At 44.6% G+C, this 27,941-nt stretch overlaps 1 protein-coding gene across 2 annotated transcripts in view; it reads right to left on the bottom strand.

Annotated features, from left to right (window-relative positions):
- Window positions 1–27,941, bottom strand: part of LOC126210321 (uncharacterized) — a 423,726-nt gene that overhangs the window by 113,499 nt on the left and 282,286 nt on the right. For both annotated transcript variants that reach the window (XM_049939519.1, XM_049939520.1), the window contains one exon: window positions 9,519–9,977. In XM_049939519.1, coding sequence (XP_049795476.1) covers window positions 9,519–9,945 — 427 coding nt within the window. In that variant the 5' untranslated portion in view covers window positions 9,946–9,977. The remainder of the gene's footprint in view (window positions 1–9,518; window positions 9,978–27,941) is intronic.

The following is a 27,941-nucleotide window of genomic DNA, read 5'->3' as shown; positions in this document are numbered from 1 at the left end:
TTAGCAGTTGGTGGATCTTTGTTGAACTTCGTCCTGAAGTGTCGTTGCACTGACTGATGTGAGGGCATTTCAAGCACGACATACGCTTTCTCGGCTCCTGTCGCCATTTTGTCTCACTGCGCTCTCGAGCGCTCTGGCGGCAGAAACCTGAAGTGCGGCATCAGCCGAACAAAACTTTATGGGTTTTTCTACGTATCTGTAGTGTGTCGTGACCGTATGTCAATGAATGGAGCTACAACGTATTTATGAAATCGCTTCAATCATTTGTAATAGCCCTGTATATATTTTAATACACTGAAGAGCCAAAGAAACCGTTACAGCCGCGCGGCTCCCCCCATCGGAGGTTCGAGTCCTCCCTCGGGCATGGGTGTGTGTGTGTTGTCCTTAGCGTAAGTTAGTTTAAGATAGATTAAATAGTGCGTAAGCCTAGGGACTGATGACCTCAGTGGTACACCTGCCTGATTGCTGGTACACGTGGTGTGGACTCGACTAACGTCTGAAGTAGTGCTGGAGGGAACTGACAGCATGAATTCTGCAGGGCTGTCCATAAATGCGTAAGAGTACGAGGGGTGGAGATCTCTTCTTAACGGCACATTGCAAGACACCCCAGATATGCTCAACAGTGTTCATGTGTGGGGAGGTCAGTGGCCAGTACTTAAATTCACAAGAGTGTTCCTGGAGCCAGTCTGTAGCAAATTCTGGACCTGTCGGGTGTCGCATTGTCCTTCTGGAACTGGCCAATGGCTCTGAGCACTATGGGACTTAACATCTGAGGTCATCAGTCCCCTAGACCCAGAACTACTTAAACCTAACTAACCTAAAGACATCACACACATCCATGCCCGAGGCAGGATTCGAACCTGCGACCGTGCAGCAGCGCGGTTCCGGACTGAAGCGCGTAGAACCACTCGGCCACAACGGCCGGCGAACTGGCCAAGTCCGTCGGAATGCACAGTGGACATGAATGGATGCAATTGATCGGATAGGTTGCTTACGTGTCACCTGTCAGAGTCGTATCTAGACGTATCAGGGGTCCCGTATCACTCCAACTGCTCACACCCACGCCATTACAGAGACTCCATCACCTTAAACAGTTCCCTGCCGACATGCGGGGTTTATTGACTCCATACCCGTACACGTCCATCCGCTCGACAAAATTTCAAACCAGGGTCGTCCGACCAGGCAACATGTTTCCCGTCATTAGCAGTCCAATGTCGGTACTGACGGGTCCAGGCAAGGTGTAAAGCTTTGTGCCGTGCAGTCATCAAGGGTACACGAGTGGGCGTCCTGCTCCGAAAGGACAAGTCGATGATGTTGCGTTGAATGGCTCGCACGCCGAAAGTTGCTTATGGCCCAGCACTGAAATCTGCAGCAATATGCGAAAGGGCTGCACTTCCGTCACGTTGAACGATTCTCTTTATTCGTCGTTGCTCCTGTTCTTCCAAGATCTTTTTCCGACCGCAGCGATGTCGGAGATTTGATGTTTTACCGGACTGCTCATGTCCGCGGTACACCCGTGAAATGGTAGTACGGGAAAATCCCCACTTTGTCGCTATCTCGGAGATGCTGTCTCCAGTCGCTCGTGCGCCGGCTATAACACCACCTTCAAACTCACTTAAATCTTGATAACCTGCCATTGTAGCAGCAACCGTGCCAGATACCTGTCGTTCATATAGGCGTTACCGTTCGCAGCACCGTGTTCTGCCTGTTTACATATCTCTGCATGTGAAAACGCATGCCTATACCAGTTTATTTGGCGCTTCAGTGTATACAACGCACTCATACAGGGTGTTTCAAAAATGACCGATATATTTGAAACGGCAATAAAACCTAAACGAGCAGCGATAGAAATACACCGTTTGTTGCAATATGCTTGGGACAACAGTACCTTTTCAGGCGGACAAACTTTCGAAATTACAGTAGTTACAATTTTCAACAACAGATTGCGCTGCAAGTGATGTAAAAGATATAGAAGACAACGCAGTCTGTGGGTGCGCCATTCTGTACGTTGTCTTTCTGCTGTAAGCGTGTGCTGTTCACAACGTGCAAGTGTGCTGTAGACAACATGGTTTCTTCCTTAGAACAGAGGATTTTTCTGGTGTTGGAATTCCACCGCCTAGAACACAGTGTTGTTGCAACAAGACGAAGTTTTCAACGGAGGTTTAATGTAACCGAAGGACCGAAAAGCGATACAATAAAGGATCTGTTTGAAAAATTTCAACGGACTGGGAACGTGACGGATGAACGTGCTGGAAAGGTAGGGCGACCGCGTACGGCAACCACAGAGGGCAACGCGCACCTAGTGCAGCAGGTGATCCGACAGCGGCCTCGGGTTTCCGTTCGCCGTGTTGCAGCTGCGGTCCAAATGACGCCAACGTCCACGTATCGTCTCATGCGCCAGAGTTTACACCTCTACCCATACAAAATTCAAACGCGGCAACCCCTCAGCGCCGCTACCATTGCTGCACGAGAGACATTCGCTAACGATATAGTGCACAGGATTGATGACGGCGATATGCATGTGGGCAGCATTTGGTTTACTGACGAAGCTTATTTTTACCTGGACGGCTTCGTCAATAAACAGAACTGGCGCATATGGGGAACGGAAAAGCCCCATGTTGCAGTCCCATCGTCCCTGCATCCTCAAAAAGTACTGGTCTGGGCCGCCATTTCTTCCAAAGGAATCATTGGCCCATTTTTCAGATCCGAAACGATTACTGCATCACGCTATCTGGACATTCTTCGTGAATTTGTGGCGGTACAAACTGCCTTAGACGACACTGCGAACACCTCGTGGTTTATGCAAGATGGTGCCCGGCCACATCGCACGGCCGACGTCTTTAATTTCCTGAATGAATATTTCGATGATCGTGTGATTGCTTTGGGCTATCCGAAACATACAGGAGGCGGCGTGGATTGGCCTCCCTATTCGCCAGACATGAACCGCTGTGACTTCTTTCTGTGGGGACACTTGAAAGACCAGGTGTACCGCCAGAATCCAGAAACAATTGAACAGCTGAAGCAGTACATCTCATCTGCATGTGAAGCCATTCCGCCAGACACGTTGTCAAAGGTTTCGGGTAATTTCATTCAGAGACTACGCCATATTATTGCTACGCATGGTGGATATGTGGAAAATATCGTACTATAGAGTTTCCCAGACCGCAGCGCCATCTGTTGTTGAAAATTGTAACTACTGTAATTTCGAAAGTTTGTCTGCCTGAAAATGTACTGTTGTCCCAAGCATATTGCAACAAACGGTGTATTTCTATCGCTGCTCGTTTAGTTTTTATTGCCGTTTCAAATATACCGGTCATTTTTGAAACACCCTGTAGGTTCATGGTTTGACGAGACGTCCCTCAGGTCGACTCACTCACTTATTTACTATTTCTTAATCCCATAGGCAATAGTTGGGGCTATCTGGAACAGCAGCTGGAACGTAGCAACCAATCTATCCGGATCGCGATAACTCTGCAGGGTCTAATCGTGTATGAGTGGTTTCAGCTGAATATGACATACTCGAAAAATCTTGTGGACGCGTTTCATCGTCGATTTGAGTCCATTATCAAGTCCAGTGGTGCTTGCGTGATGTCTCCTGTGGGTGAATATTTCTTCGTCCACTGGGTTCAGCTATACCTACACTTACTTGCAGCACTATTTCTTGAAGACGAAAAGCCATTGTCGGGAATGGACTTACGTTGATTAAATTACATGTTTAGGCCTGAAGCGGTATAACTGGTTCGGTCACATATCGGTTGTCTGATCGTTACTTGTTTTACACTAATGACTTCCAGAGTTCAGGTGATCCTGTTTCTTATTTAGTCAACATCATGGCTGTTTCGCTACATCCAACTTCAGGAGGTAAAGAAACTCTTAGTCAGACCCATATTAAGTTTCCCTCCAAGCTGCGCAGAAGTCAATCCGCCGAGATTCAACAAGATTTTTAGATACAAGCTGGAACCTGACAACACAACATTTTTGAAAACAAAAAAATTGCCCCATGTGTATATTTCAATACCTTCTGTTTGCTTATCAATTGGTATCTTTTGCCTCTAGTGCAGCCAAGCTTCAACAACGAAGAGGATACCTTAATAGAAAAATGTAGGAAGTCGAACTGAAAATCAGATATGATAAGAATATAATGTAAATAAAGAATTAAGTCTTAGAAACAGTTGTCGGGTTCCAGTTTGCGATCAGTCTGTATTACATATGGACTAATGCTGGTGTAACGTGAACTTTTAACGAGAAAAAGACTCAAAAATTGACGGCTGTTGCGCGAGTAATGGAGAGATTCGTGTCGGGAAACGGTAGGAGAAGCAGAAAAACGAATAATAATAAACCTATTTACAAGATGTTTCAACAGACAGAACCCTTAGGGTAACATTTTTAGCATTCAATGGCGTACAGATGCTAGACAACAAAAAGACACAGTCAAGAAATTTAAAAACATAGTGGCTTGTAATTTACATACAGCATTCTCTGGACTGTTTGTCTTGTCGCTTTGTGTCTCTCGGTTACTTCTCCTGGAACATCTTGTACGTAGCTTTATTGTTGATTAAAATTTATAATGTCAGTCCCATAGCAAGTGACAAATTATAGCTTTTTTGTAGTGTAATGATCAGACAACCGGAGACATCCAGAAAACAAAAATGTAATGTAATTCACGTCTCCTGTAGGTGAGGGTGTATCGCCTCGAAACGCATCATGACAATAAAGTTGAATGACAGTATACTCAACACTGATTGATCATCAGAACAAATCTGATAGTCCTACTAAGTAAGCTGTGGGTAGCAATGCAAAATTTTGGTATCGGTAAGAAGTACGCCCAGTCAATAAGAAACTTATACGAGGATTGCAACAAGTGGTTAAAGTAGGTAACAAAGTTTCGCAAGAATTCGCCGTAAATTTGGTCTAAGGCAAGAGTACTCATTAGCGCCAACGTCATATAAAGCACTGTTAGAAGTTTTGCAAAACTGGAAGATGCAGTGTCGTGGAATGGAGATTCCTGTAGCACAAGAAATACTGGATACTTTACTTTCAGCTGATGACCAGGTCTTGATAGAAGAGGACAAAGACGACTCCAGTTACTTGTGCAGGAAACTTCACGATGAATACTTAAAATGGTGCCTGAGAATAAACACACACACACACACACACACACACACACACACACACACACACACACACACACACACACACACAAACAAACAAAAGCGGAATACATGGCAGTGGATGAAGACGAACATAGAGTGTTCGGTGTTGGATTCTGTAAAATTAAAAGTGTCTGTACATTTAAATAATTGGGCGTCATATTTACAACAAATGACAGAAACACATAAGGCATCTCAAATACAACTGGACAAGAAAAAAAGAAAAAGAATTGTTGTCCAGCTTTAACCCTCGCTATGGAGCGAAAAAATTACAAAGAAAAAGAACGATCTTACTGTACAAGACAATTGTAGAGAGTATCTCCACATATGACGCTGAAAATAATAGGAGAAAATTAAACAGATGTCCCTTGAGGTGGTTTTTTTTGGCGGAAATGTTGGTCTATCTCAGACTGGAACACTTGAGACATTAAGACATGGGAAAATATAGAGAAAAAGTCATTATTCTCGATGCCATACAAAGAAAATACACTACTGGCCATTAAAATTGCTACACCACGAAAATGACGTGCTACAGACGCGAAATTTAACTAAGTAGAAGATGCTGTGAGATGCAAATGATTAGCTTTTCAGACCATTCACACAAGGCTGGCACCGGTGGCTACACCTACAACGTGCTGACACGAGCAAAGTTTCCAACCGATTTCTCACACACAAACAGCAGTTGACCGGCGTTGCCTGGTGAAACGTCGTTGTGATGCCTCGTGCAAGGAGGAGAAATGCGTACCATCACGTTTCCGACTTTGATAAAGGGCGGATCGTAGCCTATCGCGATTGCGGTTCATCGTATCGCGACATTGCTGTTCGCTAAGGTCGAGGTCCAATGACTGTTAGCAGAATATGGAATCGGTGGGTTCAGGAGTGCAATACGGAACGCCGTGCTGCATCCCAACGGCCTCGTATCACTAGCAGTCGAGGTGACAGGCATCTTATCCGCATGGCAGTAACGGATCGTGCAGCCACGTCTCGATCCCTGAGTCAACAGACGGGGACGTTTGCAAGACAACAACCATCTGCACGAACAGTTCGACGACGTTTGCAGCTGCATGGACTATCAGCTCGGAGACCATAGCTGCGGTTACCCTTGACGCTGCATCACAGACAGGAGCGCCTGCGATGGTGTACTTAACGACGAACCTGGGTGCACGAATGGCAAAACGTCATTTTTTCGGACGAATCCAGGTAATGTTTACAGCAACATGATGGTCGCATCCGTGTTTGGCGACATCGCGGTGAACGCACATTGGAAGCGTGTATTCGTCATCGCCATACTGGCGTTATCAGCGGCGTGATGGTGTGGGGTGCCATTGGTTCCATGTCTCGGTCACCTCTTGTTCGCATTGACGGCACTTTGAACAGTGGACGTTACATTTCAGATGTGTTAGGACCTGTGGCTCTACCCTTCATTCGATCCCTGCGAAACCCCACATTTCAGCAGGATAATGCACGACCGCATGTTGCAGGTCCTGTACAGGGCTTTCTGGATACAGAAAATGTTGGACTGCTGCCCTGGCCAGCACATTCTGCAGATCTCTCACCAACTGAAAACGTCTGGTCAATGGCTCGTCACAATACGCAAGTCACTACTTTTGATGAACTGTGCTATCGTGTTGAAGCTGCATGGGCAGCTGTACCTGTACACGCCATCGAAGCTCTGTTTGACTCAATGCCCAGGCGTATCAAGGCCATTATTACGGCTAGAGATGGTTGTTCTGGCTACTGATTTCTCAGGATCTATGCACCCAAATTGCGTGAAAATGTAATCACATGTCAGTTCTAGTATAATACAGGGCGATTCAAAAAGAATACCACAACTTTAAAAATGTGTATTTAATGAAAGAAACATAATATAACCTTCTGTTATACATCATTACAAAGAGTATTTAAAAAGGTTTTTTTTCACTCAAAAACAAGTTCAGGGATGTTCAATATGGCGCCCTCCAGACACTCAAGCAATATCAACCCGATACTCCAACTCGTTCCACACTCTCTGTAGCATATCAGGCGTAACAGTTTGGATAGCTGCTGTTATTTCTCGTTTCAAATGATCAATGGTGGCTGGGAGAGGTGGCCGAAACACCATATCCTTAACATACCCCCCATAAGAAAAAATCGCAGGGGGTAAGATCAGGGCTTCTTGGAGGCGTGCTACATTTTCATCACTCGTTCTCGGCCGTCCAGAACTTTTTCCTTTGCACAAACACCCATCCTCTGTAAACTGTTTATACCAACGTTTAATACACCACCTATCAGGAGGTTTAACACCATACTTCGTTCGAAATGCACGCTGAACAACTGTCGTCGATTCACTTTTGCCGTACTCAATAACACAAAAAGCTTTCTGTTGAGCGGTCGCCATCTTAGCATCAACTGACGCTGACGCCTGGTCAACAGCGCCTCAAGCGAACAAATGTACAACTAAATGAAACTTTATAGCTCCCTTAATTCGCCGACAGATAGTGCTTAGCTCTACCTTTTGTCGTTGCAGAGTTTTAAATTCCTTAAGTTGTGGTATTCTTTTTGAATCACCCTGTATATTTCTCCAATGAATACCCGTTATCATCTGTATTTCTTCTTTAATGGCCAGTGGTGTATTAACTTGGCATGGCTACCTGCAGTGAATGGAAGATGCCGAAGGTAATGTATGAATGGACACCAGCTGAGTGAAGAGAACATAGAAGACCACCTAAAAGATAGATGCAAGATGACTAAAAATGCTAAGAGTCCAGGCGCCTAAAGGAAGAGGGCTGTAAATGTAGGAAAACTATGGAAGTTGACAAGCAGAAGACAATGACCATTATAAAAATGCTCCCATCTCCTCCTAAACCACTGCATCGGTTCCAACCAAATTTGGTTCACCTACTAGTTATTGTCTGGAAAGAAGTACTGTGGTGGTGGGGCTCAGCTAGCTCCCATAGGGGTGGCTTGGCGGGGGTGCAACATGCCGGTAATGCCTGATATCGTGGCTACCTGCACGACTGGCGTGTTGTGTGGGTAGTATCAGAGAGACGGACAGACAGAGAAGGGAGAATAAGACATGAACATACGAGGGGGGACCAAAAAGAAACCGGATTGTTGTCATAAAAAATTTATTGATGAATCTTTTTACCAGATTACTTCAGTCACCCTCAAAATACTCTCTATTACATGCGATGCACTTGTCAAGTCTCTTTTCCCACTGTTGGAAGCATGTTTGGAACTCTTCAAGTTCGAAATTGTCCAGTGCCCTTTGCGAAGCTGTTTTTACCGCCTCCATATCGTCATAACGCTCCCCTTTTCGCGTTTTTTTTCATTCGTGGAAATAGGAAAAAGTCGCACGGGGCTATGCCCGGCGAATAGGGAGCGTGGGGAACGACAGACCACCTCTGACATGCCAAATAGTGGGTCACTCGTAAGGCCGTGTGTGCTGGAGCGTTGTCGTGATGCAGAAACCAGTCACCTGACCGCCAAAGTTCCGGGCGTTTCCTCCTCCCATCCTCTCGCAGACGCCTTAAAACATCCAAGTAAAAGCGCTGGTTAACAGTCTGGCCAGGGGGTACGAATTCCCGATGCACAAATCCACGATCAGAAAAGACAATGATGATCGTCTTGCACATTTGACCTCACTTGCCTTGCTGTTTTTGGTCTGGGAGAGTTGGGAGTCCTCCACTGATTGACGCTTGCTTGGTTTCTGGGTCATACCCGTAACACCAACTCTCATCCCCTGTAATGACTTTGTTCATGAAGTTTGTATCACGTGCAATCTCTGTTTTCAAGTCCTGACACTCATTCATGCGGGTGGTTTTTTGCTCCTGTGTGAGAAGGCGCGGAACAAATTTAGCAGCAACACGTCTCATGTGCAAATCCTCACTCAAAATCCGCTGGCACGAGCTCCAACTGATTCCTGTCTCTGCTGAAATTTGGTCGATCGTTTGGCGACGATCCTCGTTGATCTTTTGGCCGACCTTTTCAATGTTCTCCTCATTTCGCGATGTTGAAGGACGTCCAGAACGAGCTCGGTATTCAACACACATCTCACCACGTTTAAAGCGCCCAAACCACTCGAAAACCTGTGCGCGGCTCATAGCGTCCTCCTGGAAAGCTTCCTAAAGCATTTGGTGTGTTTCCGTTGCAGTTTTAGAACCCTGCAGTACGTCTACGAGTGGCAGCGCCCTCGGAGTCCGGTTTCTTTTGGGTCCCCCCCTCGTATGTGAATCGAGAGATGGGGAGGGAGTTGTGGGGTAGAAAGTGGGCAAAGGATGATATAGACAGAGGGAGGGAGGAGGAACACTGGAATAAGCAAACACCTGGGCAACACTGGGTATTCGGCAAGTATATTACAGTGCTTTACGAAATTTTTACTGCCCCTACCTGTACGTGTCTCCGGCGAAACGCCGGCATCACTGTGCGCATCAGTGGACGAGTCTACGTCCTCGTCATCGTCGTCGTCGTCTTCCGACTCGGCGGCGAGCGCGATGCCTTTGGCGAGGGCGGCGCCGGGGCGGGCGTCGTAGGCGTCGTAGGTGTCCGGGGGCGGCGAGACGCCGGCGAAGACGCGGTAGCCGAGGCGCGACAGCCGCAGCGCGCACTGCAGCCCCAGCGCCGTCTCGGCGCTCGTCACCAGCACGGCGCGCGGCGCGGGCCCGGGGGCGGCGCACGCGGGGGCGGCGCCGGGGGCGGCGTCGGCGGGGGCGGCGCGCAGGCGGCACACCAGGTAGAGCAGCAGGCCGAGCGCCACGGCGCACAGAGCCACCAGCTGCAGCGACAGCACCAGCGCCGTCTGCTCGTCCAGCGCCATCGCCGTCTCTCTGCTCACATCGCCGGCCGCGCCTGCGAACACAACGAGTCGTGTTAGAGCACTGCTCCACAGCGCCAGGCAGTCCGAGAGACGGTCAACAACTCCCTCCCCATCTCTCGATTCACATATGTTCATGTCTTATTCTCCCTTCTCCGTCTGTCCGTCTCTCTGGAATGCGCTCTGATACTACCCACACAACGTGCCAGTTGTGCAGGCAGCCTACATATCAGGAATTACCGACATACGTCGTCAGATATGTAAATGGCTCGAAGACATCTTAAGTAGGAGAGGCGTCCAGTAAGGAATGCAACTTTTTTTCTCTTACAGTTTCCGTTGAAAAAATGCTGAACTTGTTGCAGGACATCGAGTAATATTCTCGCTTTAGCCCCTACAGTTTCACGAATCTCCGACAGGTGACGTTGCTATATATAGCCTTCAAAATTGTGACGGAGCTACTTTCCAAGCAGAGACCTGTCATTTGGTTTCTTTTGGCGGGCAACCACAGCAATGCATATATTGATAGTCATAGAATGTCTACGGAGAACTGGCAGTCAACAAGAGTACGGTGAGTCATTTGGTCGTGGCGTCTGCCCCATTACAACGAGGTCGCGCAAACCCATTCGATCTCCCGCGTGTCGGCCAACCACACACAGGCGTGACTCCTGCAATGTTCGAACGTGCGGACACTCTCTCAGCCGGCCGGGGTGGCCGAGCGGTTATAGGCGCTACAGTCTGGAACCGCGCGACCGCTACAGTCGCAGGTTCGAATCCTACCTCGGGCATGGATGTGTGTGTGATGTCTGTAGGTTTAAGTAGTTCTAAGTTCTAGGGGACTGATGACCTCAGAAGTTAAGTCCCATAGTGCTCAGAGCCATTCGAACCATTTTTGAACTCTCACTCGAGGCGATCGACGGATGACAAACTCGAAGTTGGCGTACGCGAAGGTGTATAACCCCTGGGTGTAGTGTTGGCGGGAGAGCCAACACCGTGTTACTAGAGGAGGCCAAAATGCACGCGTTTTAGCTCACGCAGACTGGCGTGAGGAGGGTGAACTATACTGACGTGAGGTCTGGAACATGACAAGGAATTAGAATTCAGAAAGCGGACGTAGCTAGTTTCACACTTAACTTTAATCCATTAACGATGAACGTCGCTCTTGACAGTACATGATTCACAATATCAATATCAATAGTAACTGAATATGGCGCCTTGCTAGGTCGTAGCAAATGACGTAGCTGAAGGCTATGCTAAACTGTCGTCTCTGCAAATGAGAGCGTATGTAGACAGTGAACCATCGCTTGCAAAGTCGGCTGTACAACTGGGGCGAGTGCTAGGGAGTCTCTCTAGACTAGACCTGCCGTGTGGCGGCGCTCGGTCTGCAATCACGGATAGTGGCGACACGCGGGTCCGACGTATACTAACGGACCGCGGCCGATTTAAAGGCTGCCACCTAGCAAGTGTGGTGTCTGGCGGTGACACCACACTGGGTTCCTCGCCATCACACGGACCGTGCATCCGAACGTTGAACGTGCCGAGTTTCTGATGTCATAGCGTGGAACAGCACGTTCCGGAGTCTTTCCGAACGTGCAGAGCAGTATCTAGCATCACATATTCTGAGCGTGCGTTTGAATGTTGACGAATAAGATGGCAGAACGCTATCTACGTCACATGCACGGCTGCTCCATTCGATGCAGAGTTGTGAGGCGCTACATTGGCTTTCATTTGAAGCACGTGTGGTATATATGCCATTTCTGAGCACAAGCAAACTGGAGAGCTCTCAAAAACCCTCCGTTAATTTTATCATTTGCTCTAATAAAATGACGAGAAACGTCATATGCGTGGTAAAAGAATTATTGTAACTTGCGTATTATAAGAATATACCACTAGAAGGCAACGCCATGTTGAGGATCCATCAAAAACGCATTGCTGTTGGCACAATCGGTTATAATTAAATTTCAGTTAGTAATACAGCTACGACTAAAACTTGCAGGACACGATAAGATGCTAGATATATAGTCCGCCAAACTTTGTGTTCGATTGAGCTCAATGAGTGCCGGCACGGTAGCTCAGCGTGTTCGGTCAGAGCTGGTTGGCCTCTGTAATAAAAAAACTGAGTGGAAGGATCAACAAACGAACTTGACCGGATGTTATGTGACGTCCGCAACGACTAAACACAAAAAAAAGCGTGTTCGGTCACAGACCTGGCTGGTCTCTTTAATAAAAAAAACTGAGTGAAGGGAACGCCAACGAACTTCAAGGGATGTCATGTGACGTCTGTTACGACCAAATTACGATAATAATGCAAAAAAAAAAGAGTAGTGGCATGGATTTGTAAGGAGAAGTCGAATGTGTTTGTAATTCGTGTCTGCAATTTTTTTTCTTACTTTCGCGTTTTTAATACGTTCTGATACTTTCTTATTAACTTAATACAAATACGTAGTTCAATATTCGCTGGCATGTAAATATAAGTGCGCTCTGTTTGTAGAGTGACTTAGTTCGATTGCCTTAATCTATAGCACAGCTTGCTCTATTTGTAAGATATTTTGCCCTGTTTTCTTTTAAGTTTTGTAATTCAGATGTTGTAAAGATTTAGCTAATGAACAGGAAGAGTGATCAAGTATGAATACCGTAGGGTGTCACTAAAACTGAGAGTGATGAAATAATTTCTACCACGTGTGGAGAACAATTCTAAATTTGTATCGCATTATTTATAATGCAACTTTGATAAGCCGATGTCCTTACTGACCGGATATGGTACTGTCCGTTTTGCCTTATAATATTTCACGGATATTGAAGTTTTTATTTATTTATATTACAGACAGAACAACCTGACAAGCATATGGACAAGGAAGCGAAAAGTACGTTTTAATAGAGCTAATATGATAATTTTGCGTCTGTCGATTTTGTTAACAGTGTAATTTACGAGCCAGGTAAAGCCGACGACTGCCGCTGGAGAGCGTTGCGATCGCGTATGCCATGTTGGGGCCCACGTGCCGTGTGCACGGGTCGCGTCGTTTCTGAGCGTTCAGCAGCACGTCGAACTCGGAACGCTCAACGTTGACGTTCGACAGCACGGTCCGTGTGCCGAAGGCGTAAGGAACAACGAAGGACTGTCTGTGCGGAATTGCTTTCCAGTTAAGAGTCTGATCGTGACAGTCTTTTGTCGAACATCGTCACAGGCGATGCAGCAGGGTTGATCCCATCGAACCGGAAACAAAACGGCAGTCCATGGAGAGGTGTCACACCGTCTGTCCTGCGAAGAAAAAGTTCAAAGTCGCACCCTCAGGCGGTAAAGTTAATGCGATGATCTTTTAGGGATCTGAGAGGGTCATTCTGCTCGATGTCCTTTCTCATGATGCAAAGATCAACTCTGAAGTGTATTGTGCTCCCTCAGGAAACTGAAGAAACCCCACCTGCAGCGTGTTCGTCGCCATAAAAACGCAAACGAATTTCTACTTCTCCATGACAAAGCAGGGTCTCGCACCTGAGAGGCGGTCACAAACCTCCACTGAACTGTTCTTCCTCATCTACCCGGGTCTCACACCTTCCAACTTCCATCTGTTCAGCCCAATATAGTCCGCAGCTCGTGGTCTTGCAGTAGGGTTCTCGCTTCCGGCGCACGGTGTCCCGGGTTCGAATCCCGGCGGGGTCAGGGATTTTCTCTACCTAGTGATGACTGGGTGTTATGTGTTCTTCATCATCATTTCATCATCATCATTGACTCAGAAATCGCCGAATTGGCGTCAACTAAAAAAGACTTGCAGACCGAACTTCCCCGCATGGGGGCCTCCCGGCCAACAATGCCATACGATCATTTCATTTCATTTCAGCCCAATACAGGACGCACTCCACAGGAATCAGTACGCAGATGATGTGGAGGTTATGGATGCAGGAAGACGTCGATTCCGAGATCGACCAGTAGAGTGGTACGATGCGGACATCCAGGCCCTCCCTGTAAGATAGCGTAAGGCCGTCGAACTGTTGTAGCCAAAGGATTGGGGAATGATATGGTGTATTTGAATCCTGAATAAAACCAACCTGCTTTCAGGGAAAAAAAATGTGTTGCGTTACTTACTGAACAACCCTTGTACTTTCACGGTCGCTGTTCTGATGCCGTGTTACGTGACTGCTGGCGGTACCCCATGCGAGCGCTACATCTTGTAGACAAGTGGGACAGTCAGTGCTGATACATTAACAGTTGGGCGCATGTCCATCAACGATTTTATTTATTTATTTACACGTCAAGTTCCGTAGGACCAAATTGAGGAACAAATCTCCAAGGTCATGGAACGTGTCAGTACATGAAATTACAACATAACAGTAATAACAGATAAAAATAAATGTTTATGAACCTGAAAAAAGTCAGTCCATAAGCTTAAGTAAACGCAATCAACAATACAATAACAATCAGCTTAATTTTTCAAGGGACTCCTCGACAGAATACAAAGGAGTGACCTATGAGGAAACTCTTCAGTTTCGATTTGAAAGCGTGTGGATTACTGCTACGATTTTTGAATTCGAGTGGTAGCTTTTTGAAAATGGATGCAGTAGAATGCTGTACACCTTTCTGCACAAGACTTAAGTTAGTCTGATCCAAATGCAGGTTTGATTTCTGCCGAGTATTAATTGAGTGAAAGCCACTTATTCTTTGGTTAACAAGAAATGACAGCAAGGTATATATATATATATATATATATATATATATATATATATATATATTTATATATATATATATATATATATATATTTATATATATATATATATATTGAGAGGCCAATGTAAAAAACCCAGACTTGTCAACAGGGGCCGACAAGAGGTTCGTTAACGTACACCACTTATTACCCGAACCGCCCATTTCTGAGCCAAAAATATCCTTTTACAATGGGAAGAGTTACCCCAAAATAAAATACCATACGACATAAGCGATTGAAAATAAGCAAAGTACACTAATTTTCTTGTAGAACGATCAATCACTTCTGATACCGTTCGAATAGTAAGAATGGCAGTATTAAGTCTTTGAACAAGATCCTGAACGTGGGCTTCCCACGACATCTTACTGTCTACCTGAACACCTAGAAATGTGAACTATACATTTCACTAATCATATGCCCGTTCTGTGAAATTAAAACGTCGGGTTTTGTTGAATTGTGTGTTAGAAACTGTAAAAACTGAGTCTTACTGTGATTTAGCGTTAGTTTATTTTCTTCAAGCCATGAACTTATGTCACGTACTGCACTATTTGAAACCGATCCAATGTTGCACACAACATCCTTTACTACCAAGCTAGTGTCATCAGCAAACAGAAATATTTTAGAGTTACCTGTAATAAGAGAGGGCATATCATTTATATAAATAAGGAACAGGTGTGGCCCCAACACTAATCCCTGGGGCACCCCACTCAGACCCCACATCACAGCCATTCTCAACACTGTGAATAATGACCTTTTGCTGCCTGTTGCTAAAGTAAGAGGTGAACCAATTGTGAGCTACTCCCCGTATTCCCTAACGGTCCAATTTCTGGAGCAATATTTTGTGATCAACACAATCAAATGCCTTAGTTAAATCAAAAAAATATGCCAAGAGTTCGAAACCTTTTGTTTAGCCCATCCAGTACCTCACAGAGAAAAGAGAATACAGCATTTTCAGCTGTTAAACGACCTCTAAAGCCGAACTGCACATTCGATAGCAAATCGTGTGATATAAAATGATCAATTATCCTTACATACACAGCCTTTTCAATAACTTTTGCAAACACTGATGGTATAGAAATAGGTCGTGTGTAGACATGATATCTCCTTTCTGTTGTTATGTTGCATCTCCAAATCGACCCATGTTACTGAGCTGATTCTGTACACCCAACTGACACAAAAATACGGAAAAAGAAATGCATAATTGGACATAAATGCAGATGCTAGTCAATGCTGCTGGTTGTTCTGTTGGATTTGACCACAAACGGCACCTTTTCAATGTCCTCAATACGTTGCAAGAGTCGATCGTCGTCAGAACAGCGTTCTGGGGAGTTGTGACTGCATTATGCAGGAGCTAAATGAATTCGAACGTGGGCAATGTTCAAATGGTTCAAATGGCTCTGAGCACTATGGGACTCAACTGCTGTGGTCATTAGTCCCCTAGAACTTAGAACTACTTAAACCTAACTAACCTAAGGACATCACACACATCCATGCCCGAGGCAGGATTCGAACCTGCGACCGTAGCAGTCGCACGGTTCCGGACTGCGCGCCTAGAACCGCGAGACCACCGCGGCCGGCCGTGGGCAATGTGCTGGTGCCTGTATGGTGTCTGCTTCCGTAACAAAGGGAGCCGAAGTGTTTGGTGTTTCAAGAGACACCTTAGCGAAGATCTATACCGCATATAGGAAAGCAGAAAAACATCGCCCGCCAAGTCACAATACGGGCGAAGGTGGGTACTGAGTCATCGTGACAGTCGGTCACTGAAGAGGGTTGTGACGAAAAGTAAGACGACGACAGCTGCAGAGGTCACTGACGGCACTCGCGACCCCTGTCAACAGAGCGGGCTGGACTTTCAAGATCACACATCAACGACGCAAAAGCCCGTAACATAGAAACGTGGCGCCGAAGCCGTAAAACATGGGCAATCGAGCAATGGAAGAATGTATTTGGTCGCATGAGTTTTGTCTGTCACAGTTTCCAACTTCTGGCCGATTTTGCTTCCCAAGAGTGAGACATGGTGGAAGATCGATGATGATTTGGGCAGCCATGTCGTGATTTCCCGTGGGCTTAAGGTCGCATTACTGCCAAAGATGGTGTGACCATACTAGCTGATCAGATCCATCCCATAGTACAATGTTTGTTCCCCAATGGTGATGCTGTGTTCCAAGACGAAAGGGGTTCTGTTTACATAACTCGCACCGCCTAGCAGAGTCACTAGATCTCAATATTACTGAGCGTTTGATCTGCTTTGGAAAGATCGCTATCGTCGTTACCTGAATTTATTGCTATTAGGCTTTAGCACCTCAACTGACCAAAACAAAAATAAAGGAATCCTTACACACTGAAGCGCCGAGAGACTGGTATAGGCGTGGGTATTCAAATAGAGAGATATGTAAATACGCAGAATATCGCGCTGTAGTCAGCAGCGCCTACATAAGACAACAGGTGTCTGGCGCAGTTGTTAGGTCGGCTACTGCTGCTGCACTGGCAGCTTATCAAGACTTAGGTGAGTCTGTCCCTGGTTTTATAGTCGGCGCACGAGCGACGAGACACAGCATCTCCGACGTAGCGATGAAATGGAGATTTTCCCGTAGACTATTTCACGAGTGTAACTTGAATATCAGGATTCCGCTTAAACATCAAATCTCAGACATCGCTGCAGCTGGAAGAAGATCCTGCAAGAAAGGGACCAACGACGACTGAAGAGAATCGTTCAACGTGACAGCAGTGCAACCCTTCCACAAATTGCTGCAGATTCCAATGCTGGGTCATCAACAACTGCCAGCGTGCGGACCATTCAAGGAAACATCATCCATATGGGCTTCTGGAGCCGAAGGCCCACACGTGTACCCTTGATGACTGCACGACACAAAGCTTTACGCGTCGTCTGGACCAGTCAACACCGACATTGGACTGTTGATGACTGGAAACATGTTGGCTGGTCGGACGAGTCTTGATTCAAATTGTATCGAGAGGATGTACATGTACGGGTATGGAGACAACCTCATGAATCCATGGACCCTGAATGTCAGCAGGGGACTGTTCAAGCTGGTGGAGGCTCTGTAATGGCGTGGGGCGGGTGCAGTTTGAGTGATATGGTACCCCTGATACGTCTAGATAAGACTCTGACAGGTGACACCTACGTAAACATCATGTGTGATCACTTGCATCCACCCGTGTCCATTGTGCATTCCGACGGACTTGGACAATTTCAGCAGGACAATGAGACACCCTACGCATCCAAAACTGCTACAGAGTGACTCCGGGAACACTATTCTGAGATTAAACATTTCCGTTGGCCACCAAACTCCCCCGACATGAACATTATAGAGCATATCTGGGATGTCTTGCAACGTGCTGTTCAGAAGAGATCTCCACCCCCTCGTACTCTTACGGATTTATGGACGGCCCTGCAGGATTTGTGGTGTCAGTTCCCTCCAACACTACTTCAGACATTAGTCGAGTCCATGCCACGTCGTGTCGCGGAATTTCTGCGTGCTCGCGGGGACTGTACGCGATATTAGACAGGTGTGTCAGTTTATTTGGCTCTGCAGTGTATATGTATATATTTTCATCCATTCTTGAAACCGATAAACTCAACAATTTTTGCTTGCTATCGACATTGATGCTGGCAATATATTCGTCTCAGGTTTCAGGAATTCCAAGACCGCATCAAAATTTCTACATTAGTTCGTCAGTGTAACTCGCACATAAAAAAAGAAGCTTGCAGTGGACTTCAATTTACATATTTAGAGAGGAAAGTTTTGATAAAAATACTTATTTACTTGCTAAAACATGACTGAAGCTTACATTTTATTTTTGAGTGCAGTAATATTCGTCTAGTATGCTTTTCATGTATCATGACTGCAATGTATCTTCAAGTGGCAAAAAGATATTTCTTATGCGATGTAGTTACGATTTTAGATGTTCCAGAATTTTTACTTTACTTGTAGTGTGAAACTTTGTCTCTTGCCGAATTTCATGATTCTAGGTCAACGTGAAGTGCCTATAAGTTTTGATGAGTGAGAGTTTCAAAATATGTGACATAAATGGGCGAATCTTTCCAGCACACCGACTTACAATTAGAAGCTTCAAATTTTTTCACTGCTAACCGACGCTAGATCTTAGAATGCGCAACAAATCTGAACCACATGCGCCAGAGTGTTCTGGAGAAAAAGGCTTACACTTTTTACACTGCCAAGTAACCATAGACATTAGTATGTGACATAAATTTGAACTTGATACGTTGATTCCACAGCAAAATGGGTCTTAACAGAGGAGCACACATACAGATGAAAAAATAAGACAAAAAAAATTTTCATGTGATGTAATAACAAATTAACAAATTTCTGATTGTTTCCTTCCTTTGTGCTGCGCAAGTTTTTTTCTTGCGAGGTTTCATGTTTCTGGGTCAACAGAAACTGTAGGTTTTAACGAGTGAGCTTTCGAGTAGGAAAATATCTGACATAAATGGCCGTATCTTTTGACTGCACCGACTTAGAAGCTTAAATTTTTTTGCTCAATCAAGGGACTCTGAACCTTAGTATGTGACATAAATTTTAACTTTATTCACCAGAGAAAGTTCCAGAGAAAAAGTATGTTAGCAGATGGGCAGAAAAACAGACTTATAAAAAACACGAGAAAAAATTTCTGTGTTATATATTTCCAAATTGACAATTTTCGAATTTTTTGCTTATACTGTGAAATCTTTGCTCCTTGCCAAATTTCATGATTCTAGGTCAACAGGAAATAGACTATAGATTTTGATGAGTGGGTCTTCTAGTATCAGAATATGTGACATAACTGGCCGCGTCTTTTGGTTGAAATGACTTAGACGCTTAAAATTTTTAGACCGTCAAAGGACCATAGACCTTAATAAGCCACACAAATTTGATAGGTTTTTCTTTCAGGCAATTTTTAGCAGTTCATATATGTTCCAAAATATTTATGACAACTGCATAAACTGGATTTTATTAGTAAGACCGGTTTCGGCAGTAAGCCATCATATGCAGTCATTGATAGCACTTACAAGTGGAGCAATCGTCGTATTTTATGTAAATAAGACGATTGCTGCACTTGTAAATGCTATGAACGAGTTTTTGTAATACATGTTTCATGTGGCTTAAAATATTCAACGCTTTGTGTTTCAAAATTCATAACAAGTGAAATGTTTTCAGTGATTTTGGTACCAGATGATAGCTTACGGCCGAAACCGGTAGTAGTAATAAAACACAGTGTTTGCAGATTAATGTCGTGAGTTTTTTGAAACATACATTTGAAACTGGTACATCTACCAGGTTCTGAGAAAAAGGGTTCTTAACAGTCAGACAACGAAGCGATCCTATAAGGATTCCTTTTTTGCAGATTGATGCATGGAACCCTAAAAAGGGTGGGGGGGGGGGGGTGTTAGGGAAATGGACGCTACTTGTTACCTGGATTCGGGAGAAGAAAATCGAGATGGATCCTCCTGCTCCCACCGTGTTTACGGCACACCTGCTGACACAGTGTGGACTTGGGGTATACCGGAGAATAGCTGACCCTAGCGGCGTGGCAGGAGAAAATCTGCCGAGGTGTAGGGGCAGCCGGCGGTGGTCGCTGACGCGGGCGAACCCTCCAAGCGAAACCCACCGCAGCCAAACAGCACCCACACTTTCTCCGGCGGCTCGCTCTGGGCCTGCATCGCACAGTGAACTGAAAGAAAGCGACCCTCAGTTTAGTAGGCACTGCACACACGCGATTTCGACTGCGGCTGATTCCTGATTACGGCAACAGGATTGTTTCTAATATTTTGGATCTGTCTGGTCAGTTAGTAAAAAGGTCCACTTATTTTACCGCACCACTTTAATTGTAATAGATTAAAATGTCACCAGTAGCATCGCCACCACTGGTTCTTTAAAGAATCAAACTCCCATGTTGTACATTTATGAATAAAACAGCTTCAAATTATGTTTCAAGGTTGTTGCAAGTCGCTTAGTGCTTTCATTATGAAACAATGGATGGGTGCAGTCTGAGTAGCTTGTGTCCCGTTTCAAGAAAACTAGTCTTCCACGCCTATCAATGTTTATGACGTCACTGAGGCCCTTGGCGCGTGACACTGCAGGTTTTACTAGTCCCGTAGCCGTCTCGGGCGTCGAGCCATTGCCTATTTCAGACGACTTTATTATTCCTTGACTGCTCGTTGAAATGCATGCAAGCTCTCTGTATCACAGACAAAGTTAAAATCTTTAGTGGGTGCCTTTTCAATTACATATTGATTTCACGTAGGCCCTGCATGGAGCCGAGCTTTCGCGAAGTATGGCGAACAGGCCGACTGACGTCACTAATTCGTTGCGAGGCCCGTATTTCTCGTGGGCCCCGTTCTTAACTGTGGCTCGGAGAACGACACAATTTTGCAGATAGATTGACTGATGTATATGGATACTGCCTACAAAATATGTTGCGGATAAAATCAGTAGTAAAAGAGTAGTGCTTACAAACAGCAAATATGTTTTAAGAGATAAATTTTATTCCTTCCATGAGTTGAAATTTCGGATGTACGCCATTGTCAAGCATTTCATGGCAAAAATTCCAGAACATTCGTAATTTCGTGCCAATGGTATGTCGCGGCAAAATGCGGTTGGCATACTTGCACACGCCTTTGTTTAATCTGTAACTGCAGGAAGTTTGATTGTTGCATGTCTTGTATGTGTTATTCAGTGCTGTGCTGAGTGCAATCTTGTGTCACACAGTTTGCGAATTTCGAGACGGCAGAGTTGTAGGGGCAACGCGTCCGCATTAAATTTTGTCTGAAACTCAAGGAAACCAAATGACGCAGGATGCCAACGACGATGAGTGCTTAAGCTGAACTCGGCTTTGCGAAAGTTTCACACGGTCTAAAAATGGCCAGTTAGTAGTTAAACACCAACCTCGTTCAAAACGCTTTCTGACATTTACCGACGACGCCCTTGTCAGGGACGTCAACGAAATTTTGCATGCCAATCGCAGACTGACTGCCCGAGAGATTGCAGATGAATGTACCATTTTAGGCGTAGTTGGATCATGTCATGGAATCCTGACACAGCATCTTGGAATGCATCGTGTTGCCGCCAAGTTGGTCCCACGGCTCATGGGTTCAGGACCAGAAAGACCTTTGCCTGGCGATCTGTGAAGAGCTCTTGGATCGTGCAAATGAGGGTGACTTGTTCCTTAAGAGAATCAAAATTGGAGATGAGACGTGGGCAGTTATGATGTTGAGACCACAGCTCAATCTTCACAACGGGTCGGGGAAGGTTCTCAGTGACCCAAAAAAAGCTAGTCTGGGCAGGTCGAATGTCGAAGCCATGCTGATAGGTTTCTTTGACTTTGAAGGACTACTTCATCATGAATTTGTGCCATACGGAAAACCGTTAATCGAGGTCACTATCGGCACGTGATGCGACCCTTAGGGAAAATGTGAGAAAGAAACAGCCTGAAATGTGGCGGTTCAAATGGTTCAGAGCACTATGGGACTAAACATCTGATGTCATCAGTGCCCTAGACCTGTTGTTGTTGTTGTTGTTGTTGTTGTTGTTGTGGTCTTCAGTGCTGAGATTGGTCTGATGCAGCTCTCCATGCTACTCTATCCTGTGCAAGCTTCTTCATCTCCCAGTACCTACTGCAGCCTACATCCTTCTGAATCTGCTTAATGTATTCATCTCTTGGTCTCCCTCTACGATTTTTACCCTCCACGCTGCCGTCCAGTACTAAATTGCTGATCCCTTGATGCCTCAGAACATGTCCTACCAACCGATCCCTTCTTCTTGTCAAGTTGTGGCACAAACTCCTCTTCTCCCCAATCCTATTCAATACCTCCTCATTAGTTATATGAGCTACCCATCTAATCTTCAGCATTGTTCTGTAGCACCACAGTTCGAAAGCTTCTATTCTCTTCTCGTCCAAACTATTTACCGTCCTTGTTTCACTTCCATACATGGCTACACTCCATACAAATACTTTCAGAAACGACTTCCTGACACTTAAATCAATACTCGATGTTAACAACTTTCTCTTCTTCAGAAACGCTTTCCTTGCCATTCCCAGTCTACATCTTATATCCTCTCTACTTCGACCATCATCAGTTATTTTGCTCCCCAAATAGCAAAACTGTAAGTGTCTCATTTCCTAATCTAATTCCCTCAGCATCACCCGACTTAATTCGACTACATTCCATTATCCTCGTTTTGCTTTTGTTGATGTTCATCTTATACCCTCCTTTCAAGACACTGTCCATTCCGTTCAACAGCTCTTGCAAGTCCTTTGCTGTCTCTCATAGAATTACAATGTCATCGGTGAACCTCAAAGTTTTTATATCTTCTCCATGGATTTTCATGCCTACTCCGAAGTTTTGTTTTGTTTCCTTTACTGCTTGCTCAATATGCAGATTGAATAACATCGGGGAGAGGCTACAACCCTGTCTCATTCCCTTCCCAACCACTGCTTCCCTTTCATGCCCCTCGACTCTTATAACTGCCATCTGGTTTCTGTACAAATTTTAAATAACCTTTCGCTCCCTGTATTTTACCCCTGCCACCTTTAGAATTTGAAAGAGAGTATTCAAGTCAACATTGTCAAAAGCTTTCTCTAAGTCTACAAATGCTAGAAATTTAGGTTTGCCTTTCCTTAATCTTTCTTCTAAAATAAGTCGTAGGGTCAGTATTGCCTCACGTGTTCCAACATGTCTACGGAATCCAAACTGATCTTCCCCGCGGTCGCCTTCTATCAGTTTTTCCCTTAGATCTAGAACTTCTTAAACCTAACTAACCGAAGGACATCACGCACATCCATGGCCGAGGCAGGATTCGAACCGGCGACCGTATCAGTCGCGCGGTTCCGGACTGAAATGCCTAGTACCGCTCGGCCACCGCGGCTGGCTGTGGCAAGACAGTTCATTGCTCTTGCATAACGATAACGCACCCGCACATTCATCCCTTTTGGTGCGTGACTGTTGCACAAAATTCGAAATCGCTGTCTCTCCGTCCTTCGTTCTCTCCAAGCCTCGCCCCAGTACACATTTTTTTTATTTCTTAAATTGAAAACCCCGTTGAAAGGACGATGATTTGCAACAGTAGACGAGATAAAAAAAAATTCCCAACCGGCGCTTCGTGCGATCCAGCTGGAGGTGTATCAAGACAGCTTTCGGAAGTGAAAACGGCGTAGGGAGCGGTGTATCAATCGTGGAGGAGAGTATTTAGAAGGCCACGTACAATAAGTAAAAGAAAAGCGTAGAAAAATTTTGTGGACGAAGTTCCGGAATTTTTTGAGCAGACCACGTATTTTTAAGTTATGGTGTTGTATCGAATATTATAGCAATGGAAGCAACAGTTGTGATCACTGACAATCATTGTAACGTCTAAAATTTTGCTATTCCTACTCAAGTTGAAATTCATGAATGTGGTTAGCTCAAGTTTAGAGACCGCTTTACCTGTCTTAGTCGGTCATTACAACAGTTATTTGCATTGCTATGTAGTGCGACACAATTCTACAACGGTACCATTAGGAGAATCTGTGCCTTGAAATGATATCGAATATTTGTGCTTGTCAATAAAATGGGTTCAAATGGCTCTGAGCACTATGGGACTCAACTGCTGTGGTCATAAGTCCCCTAGAACTTAGAACTACTTAAACCTAACTAACCTAAGGACAGCACACAACACCCAGCCATCACGAGGCAGAGAAAATCCCTGACCCCGCCGGGAATCGAACCCGGGAACCCGGGCGTGGGAAGCGAGAACGCTACCGCACGACCACGAGATGCGGGCGCTTGTCAATAGCTTACCGCCGAAATAGCAACAGGTAATTGAAAACTGCTGTAGCTATAACTGGGAAATGGTGATCTTTCAACTATTTTTGTTTGAGTAACGAAAATGTTACGCACAGTTGTGGAAAATGCGTGGTATATTTACTACAAAATGATTCGGAACTACATTATCCCAATATCAGGTGCTATAAAACAAGGAAACTCAAATCATTACATGGTTATCAGTACGTGTAGTATTGCGATGTATTGATTTGTGTTTTCTTTTTTGTAGCACTTAATAATGGGATAATGTAGTTGCGAAACATGTTGTAAATACAGGGTGATCAGAAACAGTGTGAGTGCCGTTTTCGAGTTAGTTGGCATGGAAGTCGGCTTGTGAGGAAATGTGCGAGAAAATTCAAGCGGCCCGCCAGATACAATTAGTTTCAGTTGCCCTCATAGCATTGATGATAGCGCCGAAACTGGTCAGCCCTCAGCGCAGGTTCCATCCTTACTACGTCCTACGACTTATTTTTTGTATCACTCTCTTATTCGGTTTTAGGAAACCAAACGAAGAACACATTTGAACAACACTGCTCTAACGGCCGCTTGAATTTGCTCGCGCAACGACCTGAGTGGCTTACTTCAACAATATCCTGAGGGAAATGGAAATAACGGAGGGAGAAATAGGGAAAGAGAAAAGTTCAGCGAAAACGATGAAGACAGGTGCAGAAAGGACAGAAGAAAGAACAACAGAGATAAAGAATAAAAACTACTGGAAAGAAATGGAAAACAAAGTTATTACATGTGGTCCTCAGTAGGCGAAACCAGTGAAAAAAAGCTGGTACAGCAGTGTTAGTAGGTGGGGAGAGTCGTGATCGCAGAGTCTCTCACCATCGTGGTTTCTCGAGTTTAGGTGATGGGAGACTTTGCTCGACCTGGTTCTAGCGAAGTGCACGCCTTCCTCCTGCTAACTGCCGTAATGCAGTTGACACGTTCGTGAGAGATTAGCGACCCTGGAGGTCTCTATACCTTTAGCGAAGGACGCCGTCTTGGGACTGAAGTCCCGAACTACATCGGAGACATCCGATGAGTTACGAGTTCCCACGGGGCCTCTGGTGGTAGGATGGCAGACGGAATTCAGGCGGGAAAAAGTTTTCGCGGACTTTCACACGGTTCTCCAAATATAACTGGACAGGAAAGTGACATGGATGAAACCTGCAACTGACATGAGTTGTACTGTGTCCTTCTCGATATACAAATGATTAGCAGTACAGTGAGTGCAATGAAAGAGATGGAATTAATGCCATATATATTCCGTATGAACAGGAACTAAAAATGTTGTAATTTAATCTCAAAGATACAAGAAGAAAATTTGTTCGACTGTCATACCAAAGGAATACTCTAAAAAAAACTTTTTTATCATTGACAGACAAAGGGCTAATTTCGAGATTCTTTTATTACTTCTAGTATTAACTACCTTTTTGTTCTGATGTGCTGACGTAAAGACGTACTGTATAGTTTCATGTCTATGTGTGTGTTAAATGATGAAAAATGTGTTTTATAATTTCTGCCAAGATCAAGCCTAAATCCCATACCAATGGAGTACAAATTATTCTGTTAATTCGAGAAGGCGAATTTTAGATGGAGGCGACAATCTTTACGACGGCGCTGCTCAACAATAGAGGTACGTGATTGTGCTCACTACTTTCCTTTGGTGGCCGCTAAGATTAATTTCGATGTGTTTTTGCCGAGACATTCAGAACCTGCAATCTTCCTTTTCGTATAATATTGAAAAAGAAATATTCTTAAATTTAAATAATTGTAATTCTTTTACCCAGGCCACGGGGAATGATAGAAAGTACATGCCTCTACCCTGATTGTACGTTCGCAATTCCCGAGTGTATTACGACGTAATTATTTTACACAAAAAAATTAAGATAGATCTTTCTCATCAGTTAGTTAGTGAACTGCTTATAGATGTTGACTCTGAAATTATTGGTATATCTGAACACTTCTTAAATAAGGAGATAATTCAGAGGCTTCCTTTACCAGGATACAGGTTGGCTGGCAGCTTTTCTAGGAGCTCTTTGCGGTGTGGGGGAGTAGCCATGTATGTGAAAAACGGAAAAACGGTATCCCATTTGAGTCAATTGATGTTTCAAAGTACTGCACTGAAAAGGTGTTTGAATGTTGTGCAGGTGTGGTTAAATTTAGTGGAGCTAAACTTCTTACTGTTGTTATTTATAGATCCCCAGACTCCGATTTCACAACATTTTTGCTAAAGCTAGAGGAGGTTCTTGGTTCACTTTATAGGAAATACAAAAAGTTAGTTATATGTGGTGACTTCAATATTAATTGTATAAGTGATTGTGCAAGGAAAAGGATGCTGGTAGACCTCCTTAATTCATATAATCTTATGCAAACCGTATTCTTTCCAACGAGAGTGCAAGGGAACAGTAGAACAACCATAGACAATATTTTTGTTCATTCGTCATTATTAGAAGGGCATTCTGTTAGCAAAAAGGTGAATGGCCTTTCAGATCATGATGCACAAATTTTAAGTCTAAAAGATTTTTGTGCTGCAACACATGTTAAATATAGTTACCAACTTTTTAGGAAAGCTGATCCAGTTGCTGTACAGACTTTTGTAAACCTTATCAAGGAACAAGAGTGGCAAGATGTTTATAGTGCTGATACAGTAGACGATAAATATAATGCTTTCCTCAAGACTTTTCTCGTGCTCTTTGAAAGTTGCTTTCCGTTAGAACGTTCAAAACAGGGTACTAGCACAAACAGGCAGCCTGGGTGGCTGACTAAAGGGATAAGAATATCTTGTAGAACAAAGTGGCAATTATATCAAAACGTTAGAAACAGTCACAATCTAAATGCAGCAGCCCATTACAAACAGTATTGTAAGGTGCTTAAAAAAGTTATTAGGAAGGCAAAAAGTATGTGGTATGCAGATAGAATAGCTAAGTCTCAGGATAAAATTAAAACCATATGGTCAGTCGTAAAGGAAGTGGCTGGTCTGCAGAGACAGGTCGAGAATATAGAATCAGTGCGTAGTGGGGATGTCCGTGTTACTGATAAGTCGCATATATGTACAGTACTTAATAATCACTTTCTGAATATAGCAGGTGAACTAAATAGAAACCTAGTCCCAACAGGGAATCATATAGCGCTCTTAGAAAAAAGTGTTCCGAGACTGTGATTTGAGACTTTCTCGGCGTATTCCATTCGTGAAATCTTCTCGGGTGATCAGCCGAGTAAAGGCGTCGTCTTCTCGCAACGTTTCGAAGGGTTTCGTACCCATCATCTTCAAGCGAAGTGAAGATGATGGGTACGAAACCCTTCGAAACGTTGCGAGAAGACGACGCCTTTACTCGGCTGATCACCCGAGAAGATTTCACGAGTGTTCCGAGACTGTTACCTGAAATGCTCCTCCATGATACTGACAAGAGGGAGATTGAGTTAACAATTAAATCACTAAAGACCAAGAACTCTCATGGATATGACGGGGTATCTAGCAGAATACTGAAGTATTGTT

This window comes from Schistocerca nitens, chromosome 10 (genome assembly GCF_023898315.1).
Source record: "Schistocerca nitens isolate TAMUIC-IGC-003100 chromosome 10, iqSchNite1.1, whole genome shotgun sequence".
NCBI classification, from domain to species: domain Eukaryota; kingdom Metazoa; phylum Arthropoda; class Insecta; order Orthoptera; family Acrididae; genus Schistocerca; species Schistocerca nitens.
Note: the sequence above shows the minus strand (reverse complement) of the source record. Positions and strands in the feature narration are given on the sequence as shown.